At 54.2% G+C, this 17,149-nt stretch overlaps 4 protein-coding genes across 4 annotated transcripts; 3 read left to right on the forward strand and 1 right to left on the reverse strand.

The window, feature by feature from the left end:
* Positions 1–2,516: 2,516 nt before the first annotated feature.
* On the forward strand, positions 2,517–4,696 carry MRS44_004726 (uncharacterized protein; the record flags this gene model as incomplete). Its single annotated transcript, XM_065622310.1, has 2 exons — positions 2,517–2,706; positions 2,766–4,696. The coding sequence occupies 2 exons, from the start codon at positions 2,517–2,519 to the stop codon at positions 4,694–4,696; spliced, it is 2,121 nt and encodes a 706-aa protein (XP_065478382.1).
* Positions 4,697–6,609: 1,913 nt separating this feature from the next.
* MRS44_004727 (uncharacterized protein) lies at positions 6,610–8,233 on the forward strand (the record flags this gene model as incomplete). Its single annotated transcript, XM_065622311.1, has 2 exons — positions 6,610–7,245; positions 7,286–8,233. 2 exons carry the CDS (start codon positions 6,610–6,612, stop codon positions 8,231–8,233), a joined length of 1,584 nt encoding a protein of 527 aa, XP_065478383.1.
* A 1,473-nt stretch (positions 8,234–9,706) lies between these two features.
* Positions 9,707–11,062, forward strand: MRS44_004728 (uncharacterized protein; the record flags this gene model as incomplete). Its single annotated transcript, XM_046268794.2, has 3 exons — positions 9,707–10,014; positions 10,082–10,224; positions 10,275–11,062. 3 exons carry the CDS (start codon positions 9,707–9,709, stop codon positions 11,060–11,062), a joined length of 1,239 nt encoding a protein of 412 aa, XP_046136131.1.
* A 1,026-nt stretch (positions 11,063–12,088) lies between these two features.
* MRS44_004729 (uncharacterized protein) lies at positions 12,089–13,368 on the reverse strand (the record flags this gene model as incomplete). Its single annotated transcript, XM_046275578.2, has 3 exons — positions 12,089–12,593; positions 12,739–13,031; positions 13,243–13,368. 3 exons carry the CDS (start codon positions 13,366–13,368, stop codon positions 12,089–12,091), a joined length of 924 nt encoding a protein of 307 aa, XP_046136130.1.
* Positions 13,369–17,149: the final 3,781 nt, after the last annotated feature.

Raw genomic sequence — 17,149 nt, forward strand, 5'->3', positions numbered from 1 at the left:
CCTGTTTACGGGAGTCTTGCGGCAGTGCCGTCTTGGTGCTGGCTGAGTTGTCTTGTAGTTTTCCGGGACCTTTTCATGTTACTTCCGTGTCACGTCTCAACTGGGTGGCACGGATGCCGTGTATGGCAACACTGCTGAATGAAGAACATGCAATTGAACCATGTTAAGAGAGTGAAGATTGCCATCACAAAAAAAATAGCGAAGGGCTGGAAGAGTTATCATATCGGGTAGGGCAAGCTCCAGGATAGCACTGTTCTCGAACAATGGCTATATTTGGTGGCCACCTCTTTAGAGCCTCAAGACGAAGGAGAACCACACAGCAAGGATCCGACACCAAATAAACGCCCTGCCATCTATTTCGAGATCTGCGGACCAGTCAAGCAGCATGATGGCACTGCGGTGCTCGTATTGGGTTGATCTGAAACTCGAAAAAAATCTGTTACAGCCCGCCAACAGGTATCGAAACGTGGAGCCTTATGCAGCTTGTCTCGTCTCAGCGGGCGGGACGGAGCACATCGAGATGCTAAAGATGGGCACTGTGAGATTCTGTGCGCGAGGCGGATGCGCGTATGCGCGTATGTGCGCTGCGTGCGTGGAAGATCCTGGCGGATGGACGAGGCCCACATAGGAACATCGGGCCGTCACAGGCTGATTCACACTACGTAGCCGGTACAGTAGAGCGTCTGTGGGAGAGTCTGAGTCTGAGAGAGCATGAATGTTTGGCGCGACTTGTCACTCCCGGAGATTGGAGCCGCGTGCCTGGGACTTTGAGAGTTGCACATTGATTCGTCGGTGGAGCGCACAATTGACTTTGATGGCTTCTCGGCCGTGTGTCGGATGGGGAGACCAAACCCCGGGGTGACGCCAGAATGAAGCTCTATCACGCCTGGGAAGAGACGAGCCTGGACGCGTAGGTCATTGCGAAAGCGAGGTCGATAAAGGTAACAGCTCAATTTCCCAGATGGGACTCTGGACGTTAGGTAGCCTGACATCGTGGGTAGGGTTCTGAATCAAGTCCATCCATACCTGGACCACATAGCATCGCAGATTATCCATAATTGGCTGGCTTGTTGGTCCCATCGACGTCTCAGACAAGGTCAAGGCCGTGAGGGGATGCTGTCATCTGCATTCGCAGAGGAGGAAACGATCCGGCTAGATGCTATAAAGCCTCGACCTGTGGTAGGCTTGAAATTGTCCCAACACGATAGCTCGATAGCGGCATCGATCGAATCGAGCCAGGTTGGACTGGCCCAAGACGAGGAAATTAGATCAAAGACGAACAAAGGCGCGTGAGAGGCAGTTCGTACGACAGCACCCAGAAATGACGGTTGCGGCGCGGGCGATTGGTGGGCTTCTATGAACGGGGAAGCTCCACGGGCGGCGGACCCGGTTGGACAGGGACTAGCCCTGCGAAGTTGGATGGAGTGATAACGTGCCTGAGCGGGGAATGGATGGCCTTTTCGATGGATGGTACGCAGGATGGTAGGATGGATGGATGGGGGACGAGGGAGGAAGGGCATTGACTTGAGCCAAATTAGACTCGTAGCTTGTCTCGCTTATGCATGTGCAGAACCTTAGAGATTCTTGCACAGGGAAAACAGAACAACAGTGAGCATCTTGTTGTGTTCAAGCATCAGTTAGGTATTGCAATCTACTACTGAAGCTGTCGCTCGATGAATCGCAAAAGATAGGCAGCTCGCATCTCGAGGCGTTCGTCAACGGTCTAGGTCCCGATAGCGGACAAGGCCACTCTACATAGCACAAATCGTGCCCCTGGGACCTGGGCCAACGCACCCACTCTCCCAAGTTCCACCATCCATCCCTGGACTAGCGCCCACAATCACCCCCGGCGCCAAGCTAAGCCACACAGAGCCAAGTTGGAAGGAGCACTCGATTACACCTCAGAATCCCAGGTAGCCAGGTCATATCCCCTCCTCGCTGCTCGCCAGACATTGGTACCTACCAACCCATTCTTGATCCTAAACGTCGTTCCATTCTCTGGAGCAACGTCGTTGACGTCGACGACGATCTTTAACGGCCACCGAGGCCATCACGTCTGAAAGAACGCGTGCGCATTGTTTACGCGCCGCTGAACTCACGACTGGCCGTTCGATAACATTTTGAAGCTCTATTCACCTCAGCTATTGCGACTGCGCCCCATCCTACAACCCTAGCCGAGCCTTATCGTTGAGCCCAACCTTGGAAGACGACAATAGACCACCATAGAAGGAAGGATACTGGGAAAGCAGACTCGATTGCAGGAAAAGAGGACGATTTATCTTCAAATCGACAACCCACCAGCTACGCGAAGCTCTTTTTCGCTACCATCACGCCCGTTTCTCCAACGACCATTATTCTTGACCCATGACGTCCACCGAAGCTGCCACCGACAACACCATCGAAATAGTGCAGCACTGAATCATCGCGTTTGCCCTGTCCCCGCGTCTTGACGACGTCGGCCGCTCGCTTCCTTGTTGTTTCCCTTGCTTCAACCAAGCGCCTAGCGCATCGCCATCATGTTGCGGCCAGCCACTCCGCTGTCGATCCTGCTGTTTGCGGCCTTTGCGCTGCTTCTGCTCGCCGTTCTTTCTACTCCCGTAATTGAGGTCATCCCGCTGAGCGACTTCGATGGCATCAAATACGGTGTATTTGGCTACTGCGAGAGTGGCAAGGGATGCAGCAACATTGGAATTGGATATGACACTGGTGAGTTTCTAACCAAACTGAAAGACAGTCATGGCTGGAAAAAACTGACATTGGTATAGGAAAACTAGTTGGGGACAACACGCAAGCCTTTGACTTGCCTTCTGGCGTTCGCAACACGCTCTCAGCTATCCTCGTCGTTCACCCAGTTGCTGCACTCATCACACTTATCTTGTTTATCATGGCAGCTGTGTCTCACCTTCATTCTCCGTCTCATTCCACGAGATTCCTACTCATACTGTTCATCTTTCTATTCCTTGACTTCTTGGTCTGCCTTTTGGCGTTCTTGATTGATGTACTCCTATTTGTTCCGCACCTGGCATGGGGCTCATATCTGGTTCTCGCTGCCACCATCTTGGTGGCCATGAGCGGCCTGGTAACCTGCGCGATGCGCCGCACTCTGATCAGCAGGAAAGACCGGCAGAGGCGCATCGCAGAGAATGCCGAGATGAGCGGCGAAAATTACTACAACAGAGCTGCTCAGAACAAACCGGCCGAGGAGGTGGGCGTTACTAGACAGCCGACTTTGCCAACGGTGAGTGGTGGCAATGGTGTTCACGACAATCTCCCCGCTTTCGCGAGCTTTGAGCAGCAGGCGAAGAACGACCAGACCAGCGAAGAAAACATCCCACTCACTCGCCGAACCACATCGAATCGATCTCCAGTGCCAATAAATGAGGCCGCGAGCGTGGGAGAGGTTGCTGCCTTCAACAGAAGCCCACAGAGGCAACCCTCGCGTGATCAGTTTGGAAACCCCATTAACGATGTTCCTGACCCGTACGCGAGTCGGAGAGGACCTTCGCCCAACATGAGTACCCGTGGAAGAGGAGGTGGCGGAAGCTATCGTGGTGGACGAGGAGGTTATGGACGTGGTGGATACGACAACTACGGGGCCCCAATGCGTGGCCGTGGAGGCTATGGATCTGTTGGACGGGGTGGATATGGTCCTAGGGGAGGCCGAGGAGGATATGGACCACCGCCCAGGGGGGCCTATGGCAGCATGAGGGGAGGTCGCACGCCACCTCCTGGATACAACGGGCAGTACGAGCGGGGACCATCTCCTGCCCAAGCCTATGGTGTTTATGACAACCAGCCATCGGATCTTTCCAATGGATACAACTCAACGAACCCTTCGATGCCCAGCGTCAACACGGTCTCATACACGGCATACACCCCTGACTCAGCTTTGCCGCGCGCCGAATCTCCCCCTCCTTTGCCGGGAACTCAGCCTGCCACGATAGGCGGCCAAGCAATTGAGATGGATGCGGCTCCGACGGCTCAACGCGAAGGAGAAAACGGACAGTTGAGAGATAGTGATGCGGATGTGGCTGGAATGGTTGGCCTCCAACAGGGGCGAATCCCGCAGCGACATGATACCTACATGAGCGACGGAAGCAAGTACAGCACCGATGAGTATGCTACATGTTTCCCTGGTCCGCTTGGAGATACTAACTTCGGACATAGGCAATATGCTCCTCCCCGAGCGGCATGGAACCAAGGCGACGGCCGCAGTTCGCCACGCGCCCCATCCCCTCTGGTGACAGGCCCTTCAGCGGCTGAGCTTCCTGGCAGAAACACACCTCCAGTTACGCAGCAGGCCATGACGGGTGGAAACAGTAACTATTATGAAGACGTCGATCCTCGCTTTGCGTCCAACACGCCTCCTGGCACATCCTCCAACAACCTTCAACCCCCTCCCATCGAGCCCATTTACGAAGATATTCATGCAAACAACCCAGGCGCTCGAAGCCCTGCCGAGTCTGAACGGTCCAACTTCACCTCTATTTCTCAACGCGGCATCAACCCTCGCTGGAACCCGAACCCACCACCCCCGATGCCGTACCAACAGGTACCACAGAGACGACCAGTAAACCAGCAGCAGCAACGCCAAGACATGATCCTGGACAACCCGGACTTTCAGCTGCCCAACGCACGAAGTGGGCGAGGCCCTGGAATGGTGCCAGGAAGTGCATATCCGCCAGGCGGCTTCTAGTAAATCTGCTGAGCGTGAACCTCCTTGCTTAGCATTTGCTTTCAGGTCATCGTGTTGACTGCCTATATCTGCGCCTCTGTTTCAGCTTGGTCGTTCAGGCGTTTTTGGGTTTGATAGCTTTAAAGACCCCCTTTTCTTTCCGGGGCACATTTTCTTGGATACCTACTCGCCTTCTTTTCGCACGATCCTTTCATCAACATTTAGAATAATGAGGGGGTTTGACCAGCTGGTCAATCTTGTGGGATGCATCGATTTGCACCATATATGTGGCTAAGCTAAGCACCTCGGTCCCCTAACCTTATATCCTTCGAACAGATATGGGGGTTTCAAGTATACACAAAACTTTTCTTTCTTGGTTGAATTCGACTCATACCGACGGGGAGTCTCGGGCTATCTTCGGTGCCCGGGAAATTCACTTCATCGATGACAAGGCTGGCCCTGGTGGAAATGCCGTTAATGGAAATGTGGTCACGAGCACGAGCGTCTCTGCATGCATGGACTATCGCAGAAACAAGACGCTTGTTGGGGGAATGATGACGGACAGGGAAGACAGGGGTAACATGTGTCGGTGTATGGTTGCCATGGATGTATGTGAATAGGTTCCAAATGGCCAGGGAGCCTTTGTATGTAAGAGTGTTTGATGGAGAGAATCAACAAAGAATCATTGCATCAAGGTGCTTTCTTTTCTTGACATTACTATTGGATCATCACTCACGTGTTTGCCGCACTTGTGTCCCGAGTCTGGCCAATTACTGCCTCTGTCCGTGCTTGATAACTGTCGGCCAGCTGATGGCATCACCACCACACACGTGTGGATGTGATTCACCGTCCATACACAAAGTTTTTTTTTCCACGGCGGCCAACATGGCCAAGTTATAAGGGTGCCATCGTAGACCCCCATTTGGCTTCGCCGTTTTTGACTCAGGTCAAGGTTGGTACTTGTTGGCTTTGCTTCGGCGGTTCTTCTCGATATAATTTTGTCCAGGGGCGAGTCCGCTGCAGATTGGTGCCAGGGCCTCAACTCGCGGGTAAGAGGACACTCGAGGTGAGGGGAACAGAAACGACAGAGGTAGAGGCCAGACGGGTTTGGAATATTTCCCTTTTTGGACAGTTCCTCACTTTCCTCTCACTTGCTCCTCAGATTCCACCTCAGATCTTGTTCTGCACCTCGAGGCCCCGGTCCGCCTGCTCTCTGACCCTCGGGGTGTATAACTTCTCCTTCCTCAACCGAACCCTCTCTCCCCCTTCCTCTCAAAATCTTCGCACATTCACAGAAGCACGGCAATCTTCAACTTCAGCACTTCGCATCCTCTCAAGTTGGAACGCATCGTTCTTCTGCCTCTCGTAAGTCGATACCCCTTCTTCCTTCCTTACACTCTCTCAGGGCTGCACCTTCCGAAAGCATCAGCTGCTCCATCTCCTTCTTTCCTCGACAGAGAAACACCGAGATACGAGCCTCTGGCAGGTGCTAAGGAAGGTGCAACTGCCTGTGAGAACCCAACCGCTCCTTCTCCCGAATTCACCTTCACACCACCTTCTCCCCGCCTTGCACCGCACATATCCTCTTTCTTCTTCCTCAGACACAAAATTCCTCTCCTCTCTTTCTCTTCTCCCCAACATCAATCTCTCGTCGCCGGTCGAAACCTCTTTGCCCAGCAATGACGAAGGCTTGATAGCCCCCTCCCTCCTTGCATTCTCTTTCGGAGCATTGTATGCTACCATCCATTCTACCCCTCCACTCCTTCCTTGGCTTGGAAACGCAGTGTCATCTTCCTATCATTTTTTCTCTCGTTCAAGGCGTCCGGCTCTCCTTGCGTGTGCCAGTATCCATCTAACAAGAACCTTCCTTAGTTCGCACTGCACACCAGCTGCCCTTCCCGTCTCCGGAAAGCTGTACTGCAACCCAGTCCATCATGGATAGCGCATCTTCTCCCGGTAGCATCGACTCTACCTCGACCGCGCCCACTTCGGCTTCCAAGGTCACCTACACCACTGCTGGCACCCCATACAACCCCAGCACTGCCCAGCCGCTCCAGCCGCCTGCTCGTCGAGGCCGCTCGCTGAAGTGGTCGGCTGGCCTTCACACTGCCGGCCTTTCCTTGTTCCCAAAGTCCGCTCTGGCATCTCTGCCTGTCAAGTTCGTCAACCACTCGTCGTCGAGCCAGGAGCACAGCCCTATGCAGACTACCCTCGACCGGGCCATCAGCCCCATTCACGACACTGAGCACACTTGCGCCAACATGTCCGCTCAGGTCCCGCGCCTTGTGACCTCGACCACCCCTTCGCCTCTCACATCTCTCTTCTCCGAGGTCGTGCACGACGCTCTCAGCGACGCCGAGGCCAGTGACGATGACGAGAATGAGTACGAGCTGGGCATGGACCCGCTGCTGAACATGACAGTCAAGTCTCTTCAGAACCTGGCCTCCTACCCCAACCCGAACCAGAAGAGGGCTCAGAAGGCGCTTTCTCGCGGAACCAAGGCGGCCCTGGAAGGCTACAAGGCGGTTACGCGCAGCGAGGAACCCTCTACCCCCTCAACCGACGAACCGGTCCCCAAGAGCCGCTCCAAATCCATCTCGATTCTCCCAGCATGCTGCGACATGCCCAGGCAGAGACCATTGGCTACGGCCGAGCTCAAGACGATGGGTTCTGGAACCCCCGGACAAGTCGTGTGCCATCCAGCCCGACACTGTCAAGCCTTTCGATGCCGCAGTCGGCGGCCGCATTTCTGACAAGTTCGGTTCTGCAACCCTCGCCTCCGGCCCCGGAGCTCCTCGACCTTTGAGCGCAGGCCCTCCTGGCCAGCGCCAGTATCGACCTTCGACATTCAAGTCCACCTTCAAGGCCCTCAAGCCCCAAGCTTCTGGCCAGGATCTCGACCAGGAGGATGACGATGATGTCCTCATGATTACACGACAGACCCTTCAGCAGGCGGGCATCGATGAGAAGAGACATGAGCCCAAGTCTCCTCTGTTCAAGCAGACAGCTTCTCTGAGCACCGCACTCATCTCAGTCACTCCTCAGAAGACCATGTCATCTACCAAGGCTTTCCTTGCGAAGCTCAACGAGGAACGAGATGCGAACCCATGTGGTTTGGCCAACGACAAGCCGGCTTGTCCATTTGAAACCCTTCTTGTCCAACAGCCACCCTATCCTACTTGCTGGAACCCGACTCCAGTCACCTCGACCGGTCGATACGCACCCAACGACGATGTCTGGGCGGCCAACAAGCTCCAGAAGCGACGCGAGATGGTGGACCGCGCCTGGTACGCCGGCGCCAACTTCATGAGGGCCACAACCGAGGAACTCGCATGTGATGTTCAGTTCCCCAAGGCCAAGTGCAAGTTTGGAGCGGTGGGAGACGGTCGCCCAATCAAGAAGGGTGGTGAGCAACGATCGGTGGAAACCGAGAAGATCGAGCACCTCTCAGTGGCAGAGCTTGCTGGGCCTCTGCTCAACATGGCCTTTGTCAAGATTCAGCAGTTCCAGGACGATGAGTCGCAGAAGAAGTACGCCCAGGAGTTTTCGGCAGTTTAGGCTGATGAGGGATAGGGTGATGGATGATTGGAAAGGGGGATGTGCTCGGACGAGTATGAACTATTCCACATGTCGATGATGGTATCAAGGAATAGTTTCTGGGAATAAGTACGAAAAGGAAGGTTGGATGGATGGCTTCTGCCAAAAACGAAAATGGAGTAGGAAGGGATTGGTGCTATTGACATGAAGGTGGACGTGGACATGGAAGTCTGGGTCCAGATGTCGGCCTTGGAGGATGGATACAAGGGTCAAGGGAATGCAACTCGGCTGATTCGTTTACTGATAGTTTACGGTAGACATTAGCCGACATGACTGAATGAAGCAAAACACTGAAATCACAGTGTACAGACGATGATGGACGTGATGGGCCGGCCAGCGTGAGCAGCATGTTGGACGTGACAAAGTTGGACTGTCTTGATGTCACGACGTGCCTCTGGCTGAGGACGAGTGGGAATATTGGGGATAGAGTTTGTAGAGGAGAGGGTGATTGGATAATGCAACAAGAAGAGATCAAGAGATACTGCACAGTAGATTCAAGTTGGGGTCATGAGATGGATGGCAGGGGGAGCACATGGCCAGGTGTAACTGGGCTGCAGACATGGATGTGTGATGTATGATGGCACATGGACGAGAGGTACAGAGTTGACGCCGAAGTCCAACGATCAAGGTCGAGCGAAGTTGACTCGAGGTGTGAGTGGGCCCTCCCATGACGTTTTGCCAGGGGCCCCCCTACCTAGAGCCCGCCATCAAAAGCCGGGACCTTATCGATTGTCCGTTAATTTCGCATTGAAATGCGTTAGAGGAGGAGGGGAGGGGAGGGAAGGATGGTGTGAGTGAGTGAGCTTGTGTGTGGGTTGTGGCTGCTGTTGCCAAATTTCCCGTTTTCGAGCCCTTTCTAGACATGGCAGGTACAGTACAAGTACAGTACGGTGGTGGTGTCGTGTGAAAGGGGAGGAAGGAGCGCATGATTGCGGAGGGCATTCATTTATTAGTTTGTGCCGATCCACTTTTGCTCGTGCTGGCATCTTTTTTTCCCTGTGAGCCATCCATTCTTTGCTCTCTTTCTCGCGGCAACCAGGTCCTCTCCGACCCTCTCGTATTCTTTTAATAAGCATACTCTTGCTCAAACACTTGTCGCAAGCTGAAACCGAGCGCGGGTGGTACCTTCCAGCGACACGGATTCAAGAGAAAATCGTCTGCTACGGTCTCAGTCGACGCGCGTGGATCTGGATCAAGCGAGCAAGCCAACGCATACAAGAGCTGCAGAGCGGGATCGGACGAGAAACCGCCTTTACCCACTTGCTCGAGGGAGAGAAAAAGAGGACACGATAACGACCGACCTACCGACAGACCGGCCGACCGCTCCTCCGATCGACCCGAAACCTCGCATCCGACAAGCAAGCGCAAGCACAAGCACACTCGAACAAGCAATCATTATTCGAACTTGACCTGTGTGTGAAGCTATCGCCAACCATGGTCTACGTACGGCAACGCGAGCTCCCCGCGCTCCGCGAGTACAAGTACTCGGGTGTTGATCGGTCGCTGCTCTCCAAATATGTCTTGAAGCCCTTCTACACAAACTTCGTCATCAAGTGCTTCCCCATGAGCATGGCCCCGAACCTCATCACGCTCACTGGTTTCTCCTTCGTCGTCGCAAACTTCCTCACCCTGCTCTGGTACAATCCCACACTCGACCAGGACTGCCCCTCGTGGGTGTACTACTCGTGGGCCCTGGGCTTGTTCCTGTACCAGACGTTTGACGCTGTGGACGGAACTCAGGCGTAAGTTGCTACCGAGACGAGGATTTGAGAATAGATGGATTGCGACAGCTACTAACTCGGGTAATAGACGACGAACCCGACAGTCCGGACCTCTCGGCGAACTTTTCGATCATGGAGTCGATGCTTGCAACACTTCCCTCGAGGTCCTCATCTTCGCTGCCTCTCAGAACATGGGCCAGAGCTGGCAGACCGTGGCCACTCTGTTTGCATGTAAGACGATGCGATCAGCAACTGCTTTTCAACATGCTAACTCTCCCTAGCTCTTCTCACCTTCTACGTCCAGACCTGGGAGACCTACCATACCAAGACCCTCACCCTCGGCATTGTCAATGGCCCCGTTGAAGGCGTCCTAGCTATCGTCTGCGTCTTCATCTTCACTGGCCTCGTCGGCGGTGCCCACTTCTGGCAGCAGAGCATGCTCCAGACCGTCGGCGTGCCCTCGACACTTGGCATTCCGTCCTTCGTCTACAACTTGACCTTCACTGAGTGGTACCTCGTTCAGGGCGGCATTGTTCTCGTCTTCAACACGGTCGAGTCCTCCCTCAACGTCATCCGTGCCCGTCGCTCGCGCGGCGACCGTTCCCGCGGTGCTCTCCTTGGCCTCGTCCCCTTCTTCAGCATCTGGTCTCTGATCATCGCCTACCTCTATCTTCAGCCCAAGATCCGCGAGTGCCACCTTATCCCCTTTGCGCTCTTCGCCGGCCTCGTCAACGCCTACAGCGTCGGCCAGATGATTACCGCCCACCTCGTCCACCTGCGCTTCCCTTACTGGAACGTCCTCGGTCTGCCCATTGCTTTTGGCGTCATCGACTCCATGGGCCCCATCTTCCAGCGCTATTTTGGATATGGCTGGCCCAGTGCCCTCGGTGATAACGTCTACCAGGTGGCCTTCATGTTCATGATGCTCGGTACCGCTGTCGGCGTTTACGGCAGCTTTGTCGTTGACGTCATCGTCACCATCTGCGACTACCTCGACATCTGGTGCTTGACTATCAAGTACCCTTACGTCGAGAACGAGGTCCAGACCAACGGCATGAAGAAGGATTAAATGTCTAGATTGGACATTTGTCGACGACTGTCTCGGACTATGAGTTGCTGGCATATCACTTCTGAGCTGTGATCATGTCAAATCACCGATTGATCAAAGTCGACGGATAAGACGTGCCAAAAGAGATATACTGGCATGTCCTCGGGCATGGTATATTGATGAGAGTGGGCGAGGGTTATATAAAATGAGGCGGTTTGGCGGACGGACGGGTGGAAATAGAAAGGGATACGGGCATCTAGAGGGTTCCTGCTTGCTACTCGCTTCTCGCATAGATTCAAGACGTGAGAAGACGTTAATTCAAAGAGGTGGACGAGGAGAAGAAGAAGAAAAAAAGGGACTTTCTTTGTTGTTGCTTGTTATATGACGGACGGTACTGCATCACGAGGAGGATAAGGATATGATTCTCATCTTGTTTTGGTTGGAGTTTTTGGCGCAGCGTTGTCTGTCTTGTCGTTCCTTGTTGGAGATGGATGGTACATGTACAACCCCGTGTACGATTAAAATGCGCCCAAGGTATCGCTTCTTGGGCACCAGAATCATTGATTTGCTCGTCAATCTCACTAGAACCTCTAGTAGACAATTGGTATATGCATCAAGTGTTCATGTTCGAGACTCGTTACTATCATGACTGTTGAACCGCTTTTTTTCCTATGTTCACTTAAATATCACTAGATATAAACCCAAGCACAAAAAATCAAAGACAAGAACCCCCTCGGCCTGGTCGTCCGTACGATCCACGTCTATCCCCCCTAGTAACTCCTTGTACCCGCTGTGCTCGTCGTATATCATCAGGCTATGCACGTCCTCAACCGGAGTCCTTGATCACCCCCAAAGGAGTTTCAACAGTCGACTTCCTGGACCAAACGAGAATCACAAGCATAAAACGCCACGCCATAAAGCCCCGGCGGGCGGGGTATCCAATCCACTAGACCAGCCTCCTTCGCCGTGATACACATCAATCATCCAAGGTCCGTATACGCCGCGTATCCTCCCTTTGCTCACTCCTCCTCTTTCGTCACCATCCATTTACAGAAGGTCATCCGTGCCACTGGCGACACTCTGCTCAATGGCGCTCTTGATGGCACGCTCCGAGAAGACAGGTCCCTGACCGTCGCATCGTGCGCAGTGCTTGAGGCGCTCGCTCACATCACCAATATCGACAAGACCCTTCTTGAAGAGTTCGTGAGAGATGATAAAGTCCCATGCCGCGCCAGCGGCAAGAAGCCGTTCGCCATCATCTGCGGTGACGATGCGGTGCGAGGGGGATTTGTTGGTGTGGTTCTGGAGGACGTTGGAGTAAAATTCGGTAGGGTTAAAGCGCATCGGGCCGGTGGCAGGCTCCGGAGAGATGGAGCCATGGCCGACGTGAGAGGTGGCACGCAGAATCTCGTTCTCAGTCGACATCTTCTGGAGGTCTCGCTTCAGACGTTCGTTCTCGAGAGACGCTTGTTGCTGTGCCGCCTCAAGACCCGCGAGTTTAGCCTCAAGGTCCTTGACATGCTTCTCTTTCCGCTCACGGAAAGCACGTTGTCTGGGAGAAAGAAGTGTTAGCTCAGGGGTTTATTTGTCTCGTGCCAAGGAAACGGTCAGGCCACTCCACAGTGCCTGATGTACCACTGCAGATGCGGACTCCTGGGTCACGATCTGAGAAGGAGAGCAAGAGGGACGGAACGTACGCAGCACGGTTCTGGGCCTTCCTGCGGGACTGGGCTGGTGTCAGGTTATCATCCTCCTCGCTACCACCACGAACGGCATTCTGGTCCTCGGGGGAGTCGATCTTGGCGGGACCGTGTTGCTGCTGGTGATGAACAGACTGGACCTGGGCGGCAAAGACGTTCTGGCCAGGAGGAGTAGGCGGCCCTGGAAAAGCAGTAGGCGGCTGGTGAGGGTTGCCGTTGAAGCCCTGGGAGGCGTAGTCGAAAGCCTGGAACTGATCGTTGTGGTTTGTGGGCAAGTTGTCATAGTTTTCCTAGACGAGGGGAAGGAGGAGCGTCAGCAGAGGAACACAGGGGACGTCGGGTTTATAGGGACTCGATGCAGGCATGCCGTTGGTGAAAACGGCGGGCAAAACGTTGGGCTTGAGGCTCAAAGATTGATAGAGTAATGCTCAGGTAAGGAGCGCTAAGGCAGGGCTGCACCTGGGGGAGTGGGGGAAATCGCGGAGAAGGGGAGCAACTGACAGGCGGGGATGCATTAAAATCGTCGGAGCCGGCAGAATGCGAGTGCGATGGTGTCAGAGGAGGAATCGGCATAAACTGGTGGTAGGGCTGAGTGCCGGGGAAGTTGTATTGCCCGGTGAAGTCCATGGTGAAGCGATCGGAGGCGGCGGAGGTTGGTTTTGGCGATACTGTAGGTAGGGAAGTGGAGAAGGAGGAGAGAGTGGCCGCGCAATTGCGAAAGAAGATGGGCTCTGTTTTGAGATGACTAAACAGCCCGTATAGAAGAGTCAAAGCTCGAGGCCGTCTGGATGGATGAAAAGGGGAGAAGAAGTGGTCAACTGAAGTTGTTCAGGCTAGGTTGGACGGGGATTGGATTAATACGAGGTGGTTGATGAGCGAGCGAGAGAGGAAAGAGAGACAGGAGGAGGGATGAAAGGTAGGAGCAGGAGCGATGGAGCAAAGATGATGCTTGATCACTGCAGCGGGCAGGGAAGGCAGGTACCAGGAGGTGGGTGTCAGGTAAGGTTAGCAGCAGAGAGACAGGTACTCGGTGGGCGCTGTGCAGTGTAAAAGGTACCTCGACGACAGCAGCGACAACAACGTGGACCTCGTCACACACGAACTTGGCCAGCCACGGGAGGACGGGAAAGGAGGGGCCCTTTAAAGGAAAGGCCTTGAAGGTGCCGTGGGTGGTGATGTATCTGCGAGCTAGGCGATATACAGTAAAGGCCTGGTGTTTTCTTGGGTCGACGGTATCTTCCTTCAACTTGCATACCTAGGGAATGCTGCTTGCATCCCTATCCCTATCCCATGCTCGCCTTTTCTTCTTTGCCCCAGCCAGCGGGAAAACAAGGGCTCGGCCAATGTCGATGACAAAAGGTCGACGAGAGGAGATTCCGCCTTTAGTTCGCCGTCGGACGGGAGAAAGGCCCCGGAGATGGATGCAATGCACCAAGAAGTTTACCGAATTGCTGGATGACAAAGGTTCCACCCACGCCCACGCCCACGCCCAAGAGCGAGGCTGAAGCTAACGAGATGGGAGCTGCAGCAAGGCGGCCGACGTTACTGGATAGCTTATTCGTCGTCGCTTGATTTCACCAGGATCTCTGCCCACCTTTTTCTTAGGTTCTCTCACCCCGTTTTACCCGCTATCCCGGGATTTCCAGTCGCGATCCAATGTGAGATGGCGGCACAGCCGTTGAACGGCGGCACGTCCCATCCGCCATTGGGTCCAGTGTCTCTCTGCCTCGATGTCATTGCAGCTGCCTCTCTCAGAAGGAAAGCCATAGGTGGCGTTATCAGGCGCTCATGTTGATTTCCAGTTGGCCAAGAGCTGCACTCCATGTACCGCTGCACCGGTCCGTACCGAAAGGAGCAGATATACAGACGCTCACTCTCTCTGTATGCCACCTCTATATCGTACATCTCGAGAACCATAACCCCCCCCCGAACTCCAACGTTCGTATAGAGCCCCAGAGGAAACTGGAAGCGCAAGGTCAAGGTGACATGGACAGAATTGGGTAGCTACAGTACAGGGAGCTCCTCTTCACCGGTCTCGGATAGGTAATGCCAAGACACCACGATGTGGGCGTCATTCCCCTCGAGCTTCAAAGACTGACTCGGTTGCGCGTCAATCTCCCCCAGGATGGGGAACAGACAATCAGACTTTCAACGGTCCCTCCCTCTTTCATCATGCGCCATTCGACAATCTGGTCTAGATCCTCGCTTGTCTCTGTCTGTCTGTTTGTTGCTGCCCGCCTTTTGGTGCTGGGACTGGCTGTTAGTGGGCCGCTTGATCCTGGCCTTTAGTACGTTGCGTTAGGCTGGGCGGGCTGTGATCCATCACATGGGGTTGTCGATGCGGGATCTTCGCTTCGCATGGGTTTCTGCGGCTTTAAGGGAAATTTGTTTGTATGACATGGGATTTTTTTCTTCTTTATTTTTGTTATTTGCTTTTACCTGTCAATCTCTTCCGAGACGATTCTCCAACATTACCCTTTTGGCTCTGCCGCACTTGGTATTCTTATTGTATGACATTGACTGTGTACACACCCATTGCCATCGTAGACTTTCCTTCATATCATCATCTATCTGCTGCCTTGTGCTCTATTCCCTGTTACGGGATCGACACTCGATGAATCTATTCCAAATTCAACCTCAACTTCAACACCATCGTCACTTTCCTCGTATTTCACCAGCATCCTCCTCTTCCTCTCGCTCCCGTCATACTCCTACTCCCCCCAGCAGCCCTACAGGAACCCTGCATGCTTGTTCGGCCCTATTCCCCATCGTCAACCCCGCCCTAGGTCCTAGTTTGTTCAGCCAGCTCATCAAATACAGGCAGGAAAAAAACAAACCCGATGGACGCCTCAACCCCCTCCCCTCAGGACACAGCTCCAATCGCGCCTTCTTCTCAGTCGGCCGCCCGCCCGCCTAGGCGCCCGCACAAACCAGAGGGGCCCTGTAATGTACTGTGCTGTAATGCAAAGGGACCCCCCCAGTTGAGGTGCGTTGCGTATGACAACTTCGAAACAGCCAGCAGCATGGGCTAGGCCGCTCTCGGCTTGGCTGAGCCTTCCTTGGTGCCTTAGCCGTGCTCGTGTTCCTTTTTCCATTCTCCCCCATCTGCTCTGCTCTGCTCTGCGCCTTGCTTTTCGCTCTGCAAGAACGACGTGACCCGAAAACCCATTGTAAAACCGCAGCTTGGGAACCGCAGAGATTGCCATGAGGTGATGTTGGAGATGCCGTCTCGGATGACTGATCGGAGACTAAACTAGATGTAGATCCTGGAGCTGAGACCCCAAGGTCAGGGAGCTAAGTGGCCCTCTTACCCCATTCCATGTAAGTCTGTGTCTATCATTGAGTTCAGTTCTGCAGTGTCACCGGTAAGCTTCCCGCAATTCCCTGACTATCTACGCAGTAACGTCTACTACCGACTTTAGCATGTGTCTGTCCATCTGTAGCCCAAGACCCAAACTCATCCTTGTGCGTCCCCGCTGAAACGACCCTGTCTCTGGCGTCTGTCCCAGCCTGAGACCCCTCCCCGACCTTTGGACAAGTCGCTGTGAACTCAGAACCCTATGCACATGCGTGTGTGTATGCAGCCGAGGAGATTGGTAGAAAGAGAGAGAGAGAGAGAACGTCTGGATGCCCAACCTAACCAACCCGTGGACCGGGGAGGCGGCATTTCTCCTCCGAGACACGCACGCCCTCAGCGGCTGATCTGATATGATAGTCCAGGGTCTTTTAGAGCTGCATCTCTGCTGTATGTACGTGGTGGTTAAGTTACCAAGGTAGGTAGGTAAAAGGTAGACAGGCAGTAGTTTTTCCTTGACGCTAGGTACGGATATCCATTCTGCCATTCCAAATATCGGCATCCCACCGCGGCCCCACCCAAATCGACATCCCACCCGCCCTCCGGCTCGATTAAGCAACTGGTAACCCCACTCTTCGCTCTCCAATTCAACGTCCGCACCTGCCACTCGGAAAAGGTGGCACCCGCCCGTCTTGCCGAGTACGGGATGGATGCAAAGATACGTACCACCCCCAACTACCGTCGGTACGTGGTAAGTAGCCTACATCCCTTGGAAGGTGCCCAGGGCAGGGCAGGTACATCACTGTAACAGTGTAACGGCTGCCCCACACTCGCTTCACAGCCCGCCCCGTGTCCCATCTCCCCTCCCCTGTAACCCTCCACTGTCAACGCCGTCATCCATGGACCGAGTCCCTGAAAAAGCACTTGAGGCTCAACGCCATCGCTTCAGCTGCATCCATCCCTCCATCTAACCCTCGCATCGCACTCCCTCTCTAATGCCGCAGCGCAGCACACTACAGTAGTCGTCATCTCTTCATGTACGCCCAAAATGCACCACTTACGTAGAGGGCCCACGGTGCCATGGGGACACAGCTGCTGCTAGCAAGGTGAGAT

Source organism: Fusarium solani (assembly GCF_023522795.1).
Source record: "Fusarium solani strain SB1 chromosome Unknown bctg00000002, whole genome shotgun sequence".
In the NCBI taxonomy this organism is placed as follows: domain Eukaryota; kingdom Fungi; phylum Ascomycota; class Sordariomycetes; order Hypocreales; family Nectriaceae; genus Fusarium; species Fusarium solani.